The following is a 13,052-nucleotide window of genomic DNA, read 5'->3' on the forward strand; positions in this document are numbered from 1 at the left end:
AAGAACCGACTCACATGATTAACCGGAGATGTCATTAGGATTTATTATTTTTACATCTGACGGTTTAAGATAGACCAAGTGTCTCCCAGACTATTGGGTTTTCTTTTGTCATTTTCTGACAACTAGTACTAGTGTATTGCGTACTGTATTTTGCCAATTTAAAATTTAAACCAATCAACGGTCTTGGAAAAGCCATGTAGATATTTTACTTGCTGTAAGATAATAATTTATTTTAAAATGGTTTAATTAGGAGTGTGAAAATAGTAACAGTTTTGCAAGAAGGTATGCTAAAAGAGTGGGTCCCGTAGTGTCCATGTAATCTGGCGTTAACTTTGATGTGTGGTAAGTGTTGCGATTTGCGTCTATGTTCATTTTGCCCTCTTTGGTATCAAAATTTTTACATCTTTTTCTTTTAAATTTTGTTTGTATAGAAAACGTAAATACGTCTGATCCAAAATCGACGGATTCGAAAAATCGTAAATCGTTCATGAAATGTGAGATCAAGTTTTGTAATGATGCAATGAAGGAAATAATTGCTTATAGAAAATTATGTTTTAGTTTTACCAAAGTAGTGATAGAAAATAATCTCCGTTCTAGGGAGATTTTGATTACACTGTTTCTCTATATGGTTATATAGTTGGGGTGACTATATAGTGGATCCTACTATTTTTTACTTGATTTGAGTAATTTATAAGATACCTTTTTCTGTGCATGTGCAATGATGATTGTAACAAATAACTACGACTTCGTAAATTATCGCATGCATGTATTTTTGAGATATATATCTAGTTTCGTAAGATTTGGAGCTGCCCCATTTAACAACTTATATTTTAAATTGAACAAATATCAAAACGTATTTAATAATTTCATAACCAACACACAATTCAAAACACCAAAACCGAACTAAACTGAAACAAAACAAAGAAAACCAAATTAACTGCAATTGAAATTTACAACAACAAAAAATGAACCAATTTACAATTTCGGTCTCAATTTGATAAATATGTATAAACGTGAGTTAAACAATGTAGACCATAATGGACGAGCTTATAAGTTCTAGTTCGGGAAAAATCAGCCGAAAAAACTGTAACCAAACCTAACCGAAAAATCGAAAGTTAAGAAGAATAACACAAGTGGTTTATATCTTGTTTTGTTTATAGGGTGGTTATATCTTGTTGAAACGTGCCAAATGGAGGGGGTAAAAAAACCGACGGTGGAGAAGGAGAGAAAGGTATGCACCAACTTGCCGTAATTTGACGTCGTTGAGACATTGACGTTAGAAGAAGGTGAAGAATTGACGGCTCTCGTTGGTATTCGGCTTATGTCCTTCTTAACGGTTGATATTTATTGTTCTTTCAACAATATTGGACTCTTCTCACCTTTCATTGATATTTATTTATTCCCTTAGTTTATTCAATTCCATTTTACAAAACGTACGGTGGAATCTGACCTTGTCCTAATTTCAGTTTTTTTTTTCCTTTTTATTATCGTCTATATTTGGACCATCGAGAATATTTCGTAATTAAAAACTTTAGGGTACACATGGATTTAAAACGAATTAGCTCGTCTCGTTACGAGTTTTATGAATATAGGATGTGAAATGTGTTTTGAAAGAAAGTTCTAGAGGAACATATACTGATTATAACCAGTCCCTCATAGAAACTAAGCTTAATCGAAATAGACATGAAATAGCAACTGAATTCAACGTTAATCATTATATCACCAGAAGAAGAATGGTAGATGTATATGAGAAAGAAAATAAGTACTGAGAGCAGTTGTAATTATTCTTGAATAGACATAACATATTGTAATCTCGACCAACTTAAGGTGTAATTTATATCTTATAAATCCTTGTTCTGTAACTCTATTTACCTTAGCTCTCCATAACTATATTATTTGGATGAATAAATCCCTGATAATTGGCTTCTTTTCTTTAAAAATATTCTAAATAATAAAATGCTTTCGAACAAAAGATTAAATATTATTGGAGAGTTCATAGAAATATTTTTCCATACCATTTTCTAAATGCATTATTATCAATGTTGGTGTGGACCATAGTCGGACGGTAGGCTAAGGGTGTGAGATCCGCTTAGTTCTATTAAAAAATTCTCGTATCCTCGGCATGGCCCGTCAATTTAAGTAAATATAAAATATGTAATATGAATACTTGAATTTAGCAAGAGATAAGATCATGTGGATTATTTGATTTGTTCGTTTGGGAAATGTACAATTCTAAAAGGTGAAAAAGTTAGTTATAGATTATGCAAGTGATGGAACTAATTGCTAATGGGCAGCGACAAGGAAGACTAGTATTAAGACAAATCATAAAACCAAACGCTAAATGTCCAAAAATGTATGGAGGGTTAATAAAAACAAAGAGAAAATGATAGAATAAATCATGTGATATATACTAAGGAGTAAGGGGGTTTGGTTTATGAAGATTGATATGATGGAGCTGGGCAATGAAACAAATGACGATATGATCGATGGGCATTACACAGTGAAAAACTTTTTGGCAGTGAATAATGTTAATTAAATATGATCATGACGATATCAAAATAAGATGTTAGATATATATATATATATATTCACATTTTTTAACAATAGAAGATCTCGATACGGAGGTGTTATATGTTATTTAACAATAGGAATGTGTTACTTTGTATACCAAGTTGTCTAGGGAGGTAAGCTGTTAAATTGACCATATTTTTTGTGTGAGGGTAAATATCAGTGAAACGCATCGTATATTGGTCATCCGATAAATATTGTTGTATTGCATGTCAGCCTTCTCAAGAATAATTTTGATTGGATATGTAGTGGTTAATTAGTTGGCGATTGAAATACCACCTAACCTCGATTTTGGGGTATTATGGAAAAAATGGCAAAAAGTAGAGTTTGAATTCTGACAATGAGAAGAAGAACGTTCGCAAAGCTCAAAATGTTTGTTGAGAATGTGTATAATCAAAATGTTTCATTGTTTTATATTTATTTTTGCCAAGGTTCATTTGCTTAGGTCTTATGTTGTAACACCTATCTTTCATCTAATGATATTTACTCTCTTAGCAGCAAAAAAAGAGAGTAGAATTTGGATTCCGACAATGAGAAGAAGAACGTTCGCAAAGCTCAAATATTGAATGCAATTTAATTTATATAAGGTAAATAATTTGGTTGATTAATATGCAACTCTTATGTACTTTATATAACACAACAAAATATAAAAATCAAATTAACATATATAGGAACTAAATTCTTACATAGTTATGACTCTTGAAAGGAGGATATAGCCAATACGAAAATCAAAAGGAGAGAGACATTACAAAGGCCACCACTCTTATTATCTCTTATCTTCTTTCCACCTAGTATTTATCAAAAAAATCCTTCATTTTATATTCGTAGATATCTAGTCTACGCATGCATTGATTTTTTTGGATACATGCACATCATATAATAAATCATCGTCAATTCATGTGGATATCCTTCTTCTATATCAATGCATTGATTTTTTTTGGCAACAAATCGTATGATATATGATCAATGTATGTGGATATCCTTCTTCTATATCAATGCATTGATATTTTGGCTACACATCATATGATATATCATCGATTTATGTGGATACCCTTCTTCCATAAAACCTTTTATGAACCAGATATACATGAAAAATATCTCCACGTCGTCTTTATATGTTGATATGATGATATCTCATACTTCAATGATTATATATATGAGGAAATAAATAAATATAAGTGCATTGACAGTTTGACACATAGATCACCTAGCTTTCTTATCTTATATTCTGATTCTTTTTTGTCATTATATGTAATTTCTGATCTATCAAGTAGTTAAGAGTGAATAAACTATATACAGTTGCTTCATATTTTTTTATACTATATGTATATAATGAGAAAAGCTATTATAGGTTAAGATACGTTTACTATTGTTGTGCACGTAATTAACTATTATCACTTTTTTTCCCCCGCCAGAGATGGTAATGTGGTAAATGGTCATATATGGGCCGTTAAAGGGCTTTAATAGGCGTTAAATTGTTCAAACCATAATGCGGCCCAATAAAATTGCCGCGAAGCCGATGGTTTAAAACGGTAGCCGAAGAAAACCGGGCGGCGAAAAAATTCTGTTCCATTGCTATTTCCCGCTACTTCCATTTTTCCCTCTTTGTTTACTTTTTTTTTTTTTTTCATTTATTTTTCTTATCTCATTTTCCTCTTAAAAACCATGAGATTGATTCTTCACTTCGATTCCATTGGATCTCAATCTCAACATCGATCTCGATCTCCCGCCTTTTTTCTGCCTCCTTCTGATAACCTACAATGCCTGCAATCGCCGGACCTAGTTCTTCCCCTCAGAAACATGTCGTCGGTTCTAGATCGGAGAGTATCGGAGGTGTTAGATCCGCCGAAGTCAACACTTCTCGGAAACGGAAGTTGATATCCGATTCGGCTGCGGAGGTTTCAGCGACGGTGGTGTTGCCTGTGAATTCGATATCTACACCGATGAAATGGAAATCGCCTCGTCGATGTGCTGTTTCAATCCCTAAGACCTCTGATGAGGTAAGCTCCTTGTTCTTAGTTTAATTGTTTGGTTTAGTTTATTCGAGTGAGAGAATCAATTTGATTGTAGTTCTGATTGCAGGAGATTAAGGAAGATTCTAATGAAAAATTGGAAAATCCAGTGATATCTGTTTGTTTAGAGGTTAAATCAAAGTGGAACCCTAAAGGTATGTATATATGATGAGCTTTTTGATTCTCATGCTCTTAGTTAGTTTGATTGTATGATTGATGTATCTTGAATGGATACAGATGATGAACAAATGAAAGCTGTGAAGGAGGCATTACATGTATCTAAGGCACCGTCAACTGTTGTTTGTCGTGAGGATGAGCAAAGACGGGTTTTCGAGTTTGTTAAAGGTTGTATGGAGCAGAAGAAGGCTGGTAGTTTGTATATATGTGGGTGTCCTGGAACTGGAAAGTCACTATCCATGGAGAAAGTAAGACTACAAGCTGAAGAATGGGCAAAGCAGGTAACCAATCTTTGTGCATGTTTCATAAATTGTGATTAGTTTGAATCTTTCAATAGAAGGATTGATCTTTCATGAATTCTTACAGGCAGGTTTGCATTGTCCTGAAACAGTGTCTGTTAATTGCACATCACTGACAAAAAGTACAGATATTTTCTCCAAGGTAAGACCTTATCCAGTCGAAAATTACTCGAAGTTATTGGTCTCATCATTTCAGTATAGTTGTTAATTGAGTTATTTTGTTTTTAGATACTTGGTAACTATGAGTCCGGGAAGAAAGCTAATGGTTCATTTTCACCTCTACAACAACTTCAGAGATTGTTTTCTCAAAAGCAACAACAATCCAGATCAAAGATGATGTAGGTTTTTCTTTTGTTTTTGGTCTTGTGATATGATGACCTGCTAGATAAGTAGATATAATTTGTTGCGCTGTTTCTCATTCAAACTTTATCTGCAGGCTAATAATTGCAGATGAAATGGATTACTTGATCACAAGAGACCGAGGTGTCCTTCATGAGCTTTTTATGCTCACAACTTTGCCATTGTCAAGGTGTATACTTATAGGTACTGTCTTTTGCGTTATTAATGTTCATTTTTTAAAATCTGTTTCCTATGGTCAAACAAGTTTTAAGTTTAAAGTTCGTATTTGTCCTCCAGGTGTAGCAAATGCAATAGACCTTGCAGATCGTTTCCTTCCAAAATTGAAGTCTCTTAATTGTAAGAATTTCTCCATCACTGTGTGGTGCCATTTGAACACTCTTCTTTCTTCACCATATGTACCTAAGCTTTGATGAAGATTAAAAGTTGAGTATACTTCTGTAACTTATACTTCCATCCAATGCAGGCAAACCTTTGGTTGTCACTTTCCGTGCCTATTCTAAAGATCAGATCCTTAGGATTCTGCAGGAGAGGCTTGTGGTAAGTCTTAAAAGATGCCTTTAATGAGAGAGGAATGGCTGATTAATGGTATTCAAGGAATTATGAAGAAAAAATGCATAGTAGATTAACATGTCAATAACAATTTTTGACCCATTTAAGGACCTTGAAACTATATGATGATATATCTAATCTAAACTTATGGTACTTCTATGTTGATCTTAAATTATTATTTTCACTATTTGTAACAGGCACTTCCATTTGTTGCATTTCAGTCCAATGCCTTGGAAATATGTGCAAGAGTAAGAAAATATATGTCATTTTTTTATTTCTCTCAACCTTGTTTTCATTTTGATATTCTTTAATTGATATTCATAATGTTTGCATTGTTCCAGAAAGTATCAGCTGCATCAGGAGACATGAGAAAGGCTCTATGTGTCTGCAGGTGAAATCTCTTACGAATTTCGTTTCCTTTGAGTTTGTTCTTGTATTGCATATGATGAATGAGATAGAAATGGGCTTTATACTGTAAATTCACTCTTAAAATCATTACATTAAAGATGACAATCTCAGTTAACTCACATTTTTTTTCAATTTCCAGGAGCGCTCTAGAAATCTTAGAAATAGAAGTTAGAGGATCAATAGATCAAGAACCAAAAGGTCCAGTTCCAGAGTGTCAAGTGGTTAGTATTTTACTCTCTACTTTACTCAGTTCACTTACTGACGATGCAAATATCCATAGAAACCGTTGTCTTATCCCATAATTGTTTTTATCGAATCTATAGGTCAAGATGGATCATATGATAGCTGCATTGTCCAAGACGTTTAAATCTCCAATAGTTGACACCATCCAGTCTCTACCTCAACACCAACAAGTAAGTTACACATCAAAACACACACACTTATTGATATCTGGTTCTTCTCGTTTTTAACTATTAAGTAACTGTTAGGATATGCTTACAACATGATCTTACCTAGAATTAGCAAAATCGTAGTATTAAGAGAACAAACTTGAAGTCACAAAGAAACTAAAGACCCGTGTTGGTTCTCTGACTTAGTGGCTAATAAGACCTACTCTGAAAGTATGTAATGGACTGAAATAACATGCTTCTATTGAAAACTTGCAGATCATAGTCTGTTCTGCTGCAAAGGCTTTTCGAGGGAGCAAAAAGGATAGAACCATTGCAGAGGTAAATCTTCATTGAATGAGCAATACACAAACACAACTCATGAATTTATAGACATTGTACATAATATTCATCTCTGTCTTCACACTTTGATGCAGTTAAATAAGCTATACTTGGAAATCTGTAAATCTTCGATGATAACTCCAGCTGGAATTACTGAGTTCAGTAATATGTGTACAGTGCTAAATGATCAGGTACTTATCTAATCCTATAAGATTAACTCTCATGTTTGTGTATGGTTTATGCATTATATAATAGACATTTGATTGAAATGTCATTGTTTTGTTTGGCACAGGGGATTCTAAAACTTAGTCTTGCTCGAGACGATAAACTAAAGAGAGTGAGCCTTAGAGTAGATGAAGCAGACATCACATTTGCTCTTAAGGTATATACATTACACTCTTTGTTTATTATTCCGAAAATGCAGTTTCTTAAGTTAACACCTTCTCTTTTCATTGCACCACAGGAGATTCGATTCTTCCGCAACTGTCTTCTATGATGAAGTTACTGAGTTATAGTCTTATAGATGGGTTGGTTCCTTCATTCTTTACAGAATACAAAGAGTTATATATATATAAAAAAATCAGTACACATAAATTGTTTATTCTGTCATGTAAATGCAGGAACATAAACAAAATATAATCTTTATTAGTTTTTACTGGTTAGCGCAAAAGCTGAACTCATATTATGTAATTCTTCTCTTTTTGTACTATTAGTCATGCTCTCAATGAAATTAATGCCATCAAGTGATTGTCCTTGACTCCTTGATTCCTGAGTGTTCGTCTGATGCATTGTGGCTATTAATTCCGTTCAAAATCTTGGAGGTCTCAGCTTTAGTCTAAGGCATTTTACAGCCACTATGCGCCGTGGTTCACAAAAGCCCTCATATACTGAAGACTCTTTTCCATTTGCCATATTCTTATTCATTATAATATAAACAATCTATTAATCTTTTTACCAACTTTGTCATGAACGAATTCACCCCAACGGAAAGTTAGAAGTGTTTAAAACATCTCCAAGGTGCTCTGGTGCACCATTGGTTAAAATAACATGTGCATCAAGTATATTACAACTTTTTGTTGATTTGCTATGATTGAAAATGTTTTTCTTCGTATTTTTTAATTTTAAAATCTCTATGAAATTATTAAAATATCCATGAAATTATTAAAATCTATAGCTTAAATTTCAAAATCATGGATTAAATATTTTAAATTATTGATTGAATAGCACATAATTTCAACTTGGAAATTGAAAATTACCAAAAATTCTGATTAAATTTTAAAATTAACACAGATCATGAATCCAGCAAACCCCTAAGGAATAAATGTTGGTTATAAAACTATGCTTGACTGTTTTTTGGCAATAAAATCCAGATATGCTTTCGTTTGCGGTCCCATTCGGTCCGATCGCCGGTCCGGTTTAGAAAACATTGCTTTATGGGCTTTGTATTTGTAGTACTGTAGTGTATATATTCTTCTCCCAGTCCACACTTAAAAAGGTTTAAACTGGTATCGAAAGACTTAAAATCAACGAGCTCACGGGGATGTCGGCCGTTTCAATCTCCGCCGTCAAATCTGATTTTTTCACCGTCGAAGCCATAGCCGTTACACACCATCGGACGCCGCATCCACCACATTTCCCTTCGCTCCGGTTTCCACTATCGCTCAAGTCCCCGCCGGCTACTTCTCTTAACCTTGTGGCTGGATCAAAACTCCTCCACTTCTCGCGTCGTCTTCCTTCTATCAAATGCTCATATACTCCGTCGTTAGGTAAAAATCTGATCTCCCCCATTATTAGCGCCTCTCAATTTCGATCGAAGTTGAACTTCTTCTTCTCCTCACAGATTTATCGGAGGAACAGTTCACAAAATTTAAAAAAGCATCGGAAAAGGGAAACTTAGTTCCTCTATTCCGATGTGTATTCTCGGATCATTTGACTCCGATACTTGCTTACCGATGTTTGGTGAAAGAAGATGATAGAGATGCTCCTAGCTTCTTGTTCGAGTCTGTGGAGCCTGGTTCGCAATCGTCCAACATCGTAAGCCTTCCTTTTTGATGATTGTTCTCAGTGTTTGCATTTTGTTTGGTTCAATGAAATTGAACTCTTGGAGGATTTTTCTCTTAGGGTAGGTATAGTGTAGTTGGAGCTCAGCCTACAATAGAAATCGTTGCAAAGGGAAATGTAGTTACTGTGATGGACCATGGAGCTAGTCTTAGGACAGAGGAGGAAGTGGATGATCCAATGATGGTTCCTCAGAAAATCATGGAGGAATGGAATCCACAAGGCATTGATGAATTGCCTGAAGCTTTCTGCGGTGAGTGGAGAAATCTGTTTTTAAATAGAGTGATGTTTGTTTTAGCATTGCTGATTTGTTTGGATGGTTGATTTGATTTGTAACCAGGTGGTTGGGTTGGATACTTTTCATATGACACTGTACGTTATGTTGAGAAGAAGAAGCTGCCTTTTTCTAATGCTCCAGAGGATGATAGGAGTCTTCCTGATGTTAATTTGGGTCTTTATGATGATGTGATCGTGTTTGATCATGTTGAGAAGGTATACTAGTATTTGCATCTTCCTGCGGATTATGAATTGAAGAGTTTATCTAGTTTTTCTTGATCCTGTTGAGCACAGAAAGCATATGTGATCCACTGGGTGCGGATAGATAAGGATCGTTCTGTTGAAGAAAATTTCCGTGAAGGAATGAATCGGTTGGAATCTCTAACCTCTAGAATTCAAGACCAAAAACCGTGAGTAGATTCGTTTTACCAGTCTTTAGATTGTAATTTTTGTCTTTTATTTGTAAATTCTGTTTATGCTCATGTGTTTCCTTTGAATTGCAGCCCCAAGATGCCTACTGGTTTCATAAAACTACGCACTCAGCTCTTCGGTCCGAAATTGGAGAAATCAACTATGACGAGTGAGGCATACAAGGAGGCAGTGGTGGAAGCCAAAGAACATATCTTGGCTGGGGACATCTTTCAGATAGTTCTTAGTCAGAGATTTGAAAGGCGGACATTTGCGGACCCATTTGAGATATATAGAGCTCTTAGGATTGTAAATCCAAGTCCCTACATGGCCTATTTGCAGGTATACTCTTTTGGTCCTTGTTTCCTTACATCTTTTCTGAAAATAATATTACTAATCTGTGGACTCTCTCTTTTATTTTCTTGTATGTGTTTAATTTACAGGTTAGAGGATGCATATTAGTTGCATCAAGTCCAGAGATATTGTTACGTTCAAAAAATGTAAGTGTTACCTACTCTCTCCTCTTAATCTTTGGTTCCCTTAATCTATGAACTTCGTTTCATGAATGGCTCAATGTGTGTTTCTTTCTACTACAGAGGAAAATTACCAATCGCCCCCTTGCTGGAACTGTCAGAAGAGGGAAGACACCCAAAGAAGATCTAATGCTGGAAAAAGAGCTCTTAAGCGATGAAAAACAATGCGCAGAACATATTATGCTTGTTGATTTGGGAAGGAACGATGTTGGCAAGGTTCATCACTTTACCACTGCTTTCACTTTCAGTCTCTTACCCTCTTCTTTTAGAAGCTAAGATGCAGTTCTTACTCGGTAGTCTAACTTGTTGGATATTCTTGTAAACTCAGGTTTCAAAGCCTGGTTCTGTGGAGGTCAAGAAGCTCAAGGATATAGAATGGTTTTCACATGTCATGCACATTAGCTCCACGGTATGCTCCTATTGCAATTTTACAAACAAACAAACTTTTAATTCGAAAGTCCTTTGTTTTCAGTTTATAAGAGATCATAGTTGGATAATGAAATTTTTGAATAGAAGTGGTGTTGAAGCCTAGTTCTCTCTAGACTACAGAACCCATGAATATGTGACTTCACATGTTATGTACATGAGCTTAACAATATGCTGTCCAATTTCTGTTTGTCTCACTACACATTTCCATCTTCGCAGGTAGTAGGTGAATTGCTCGATCATCTAACAAGCTGGGACGCTCTTAGAGCTGTACTTCCCGTTGGAACCGTGAGCGGAGCCCCAAAGGTTCTCTCTCACTAAAACAACAAACATTACACATTCACCATACTCAAAAATCATTTGTTACAGGTAAAAGCCATGGAGCTGATAGATGAACTTGAAGTAACAAGGCGTGGTCCTTACAGTGGAGGCTTTGGAGGCATTTCGTTTAATGGAGACATGGACATTGCCTTAGCTCTCAGAACAATGGTCTTCCCAACAAATACCCGTTATGACACATTGTACTCATACAAGCATCCTCAGAGACGTAGAGAATGGATTGCTCATATTCAAGCTGGAGCTGGGATTGTTGCAGACAGTAACCCTGATGATGAACATAGAGAGTGTGAGAACAAAGCAGCGGCTTTAGCCCGAGCCATCGATCTTGCTGAGTCCTCCTTTCTTGAGGCACCTGAGTTTACTACTATCACACCTCACATCAACAATATCTGAGCATAAGCATTCTTTATTTCTTTACTTTTGCTTTCAGCATTACTCACTCCACATAGCTGTTTGATTTGCGAGATTGGCTCTTTTAAGTTTTAGAATTTAGGACTTCTGTCCGAGGTTTGAGGTCTGTCGGACCAAAATTTGGTAGCAAATATTTACAAATAATATCATATGATCGATCATACAAGTATAGTTTGAACTACTGATAAAGGCTGTGATTGATACCAGACCAACCACACCTATTGGCAGCTAACCGCGTTAGTGATCACCAATTGATGAAACCTTAATCCTAGACGGTTAATAAAAATTGGTTCAGATGGACGGTAAAAATAAACAGTTTGACATTATTTTGTGTTCTTGTTCAGTTGACTTTTTATTATTATTGTTTTACCGCTATAATGTTACCGACAGAGAAAAGCTAAACCGTTAATGTAATAATTTGTTTTTCAAAAATCCTACATACTTTTACTTACTTTGTAATCTCGGTTTGATATTAGTGAATTCAGGTGGGGAATTTTTTGACTAAACCGGTTTAACCATATCGGTTTAATCTTACCTACTGGACCCAACACCTCTTACGTGACCCCATAAAACGCAGAGAGCCAGCATAATCGCGACCGACCTCACTGAACGAGCGACCAAAACGCAGAGTTTTGACAGCAATTGAGTGGATACCGAATCACAATAATACAGAAAGACATTAAAAGCAACAAGGAATCGCGCGATTGGGGGCAGTTGGAGAGACGAACAAGTCGTGGTGAGATTTTAGGAAGACGAAGAAGATGGAGAGTATCTGGCGAATCGCGACGGGACAAGATCCGAGCCGTGAAGATTACGAAGGGATCGAGTTCTGGTCAAACCCTGAGCGTTCTGGTTGGCTCACAAAGCAAGGCGATTACATCAAAACCTGGCGTCGTCGTTGGTTCGTTCTCAAACGAGGGAAGCTTCTCTGGTTCAAAGATCAAGCCGCTGCTGGAATTCGTGGATCTACGCCGCGTGGTGTGATCTCCGTTGGTGATTGTCTCACCGTGAAAGGAGCTGAGGATGTTGTGAATAAGCCTTTTGCTTTTGAGCTATCTAGTGGTAGCTATACCATGTTCTTCATTGCTGATAATGAGAAGGAGAAAGAAGAGTGGATTAATTCGATTGGAAGATCGATTGTGCAACACTCGAGGTCTGTGACGGATTCTGAGGTTCTCGATTATGATCACAGGCGGTGATTACTATCATTATGTATGATTTTGTTGGCCTTAGGGTTTTCGTGGAATGTAACACTCTCTTGTCTTTTAAGTTATGATGTTATTGTACCGTGATCGTGATGTATCTAATGCCTCAAGTTTCAAAAATTGATTCTCTCTTTGTTATGATTTTTGATTCCAGTGAGTTCCTGTTTATGTTTTGAATGATTTTGTTGTTCCTGTATAAAGTTTGATCTATTTGCTTAAGTTTGATTTGATTCAACAAGTGATTGATGTTCAAAAAGTAGAAGCTGTGTAGGGGTTTTCTGAAGGAGGATTTGGT

General features: G+C 35.7%; 4 protein-coding genes across 6 annotated transcripts; 3 read left to right on the plus strand and 1 right to left on the minus strand.

Moving 5' to 3' along the window:
- Positions 1-3,913: 3,913 nt before the first annotated feature.
- On the plus strand, positions 3,914-7,864 carry CDC6 (cell division control 6). Of its 2 annotated transcripts, NM_179806.2 has the most exons (16): positions 3,914-4,568; positions 4,651-4,735; positions 4,818-5,038; positions 5,124-5,198; positions 5,285-5,394; positions 5,493-5,599; positions 5,693-5,752; positions 5,880-5,953; positions 6,163-6,213; positions 6,307-6,356; positions 6,513-6,594; positions 6,697-6,786; positions 7,039-7,101; positions 7,197-7,292; positions 7,394-7,483; positions 7,565-7,864. In NM_179806.2, exons 1-16 carry the CDS (start codon positions 4,329-4,331, stop codon positions 7,595-7,597), a joined length of 1,527 nt encoding a protein of 508 aa, NP_850137.1. In that variant the 5' UTR covers positions 3,914-4,328; the 3' UTR covers positions 7,598-7,864. The 2 variants fall into 2 exon arrangements, with proteins under 2 accessions (NP_850137.1, NP_565686.1); NM_128522.1 differs by having other exon boundaries at positions 4,324-4,568; positions 5,493-5,752; positions 7,565-7,615.
- Positions 4,019-4,141, minus strand: AT2G29679 (uncharacterized protein; the record flags this gene model as incomplete). The annotated part of the gene is made up of 1 exon (NM_001124941.1): positions 4,019-4,141. The coding sequence occupies one exon, from the start codon at positions 4,139-4,141 to the stop codon at positions 4,019-4,021; it is 123 nt and encodes a 40-aa protein (NP_001118413.1).
- Positions 7,865-8,476: 612 nt separating the features above from the next.
- Positions 8,477-11,834, plus strand: ASA2 (anthranilate synthase 2). 2 transcript variants are annotated; one of them, NM_128523.5, is made up of 11 exons: positions 8,477-8,867; positions 8,942-9,135; positions 9,223-9,412; positions 9,500-9,651; positions 9,730-9,845; positions 9,939-10,185; positions 10,287-10,343; positions 10,440-10,592; positions 10,705-10,785; positions 11,022-11,108; positions 11,172-11,834. In NM_128523.5, exons 1-11 carry the CDS (start codon positions 8,642-8,644, stop codon positions 11,532-11,534), a joined length of 1,866 nt encoding a protein of 621 aa, NP_180530.1. In that variant the 5' UTR covers positions 8,477-8,641; the 3' UTR covers positions 11,535-11,834. The 2 variants fall into 2 exon arrangements, with proteins under 2 accessions (NP_180530.1, NP_001324956.1); NM_001336222.1 differs by having other exon boundaries at positions 8,522-8,867; positions 11,022-11,755.
- A 134-nt stretch (positions 11,835-11,968) lies between these two features.
- Positions 11,969-13,034, plus strand: PH1 (pleckstrin homologue 1). The gene has a single exon (NM_128524.4). It carries the CDS (start codon positions 12,314-12,316, stop codon positions 12,749-12,751), a length of 438 nt encoding a protein of 145 aa, NP_565687.1. The 5' UTR covers positions 11,969-12,313; the 3' UTR covers positions 12,752-13,034.
- The last annotated feature ends 18 nt before the right edge of the window (positions 13,035-13,052 follow it).

Source organism: Arabidopsis thaliana, chromosome 2, assembly GCF_000001735.4.
Source record: "Arabidopsis thaliana chromosome 2, partial sequence".
Lineage (NCBI taxonomy): Eukaryota > Viridiplantae > Streptophyta > Magnoliopsida > Brassicales > Brassicaceae > Arabidopsis > Arabidopsis thaliana.

Excerpts from the sequence above, each read along its gene's own strand:
- CDC6 (NM_128522.1), top strand. The coding sequence starts at position 4,329 with ATGCCTGCAATCGCCGGACCTAGTTCTTCCCCTCAGAAACATGTCGTC. Across the intron at positions 7,102-7,196 it reads AGGATAGAACCATTGCAGAG|TTAAATAAGCTATACTTGGA; the intron begins GTAAATCTTCAT and ends ACTTTGATGCAG. Across the intron at positions 7,484-7,564 it reads ACATCACATTTGCTCTTAAG|GAGATTCGATTCTTCCGCAA; the intron begins GTATATACATTA and ends ATTGCACCACAG.
- ASA2 (NM_128523.5), top strand. The coding sequence starts at position 8,642 with ATGTCGGCCGTTTCAATCTCCGCCGTCAAATCTGATTTTTTCACCGTC. Across the intron at positions 9,136-9,222 it reads GTTCGCAATCGTCCAACATC|GGTAGGTATAGTGTAGTTGG; the intron begins GTAAGCCTTCCT and ends TTTTTCTCTTAG. Across the intron at positions 9,846-9,938 it reads AGAATTCAAGACCAAAAACC|CCCCAAGATGCCTACTGGTT; the intron begins GTGAGTAGATTC and ends TTTGAATTGCAG.
- PH1 (NM_128524.4), top strand. The coding sequence starts at position 12,314 with ATGGAGAGTATCTGGCGAATCGCGACGGGACAAGATCCGAGCCGTGAA.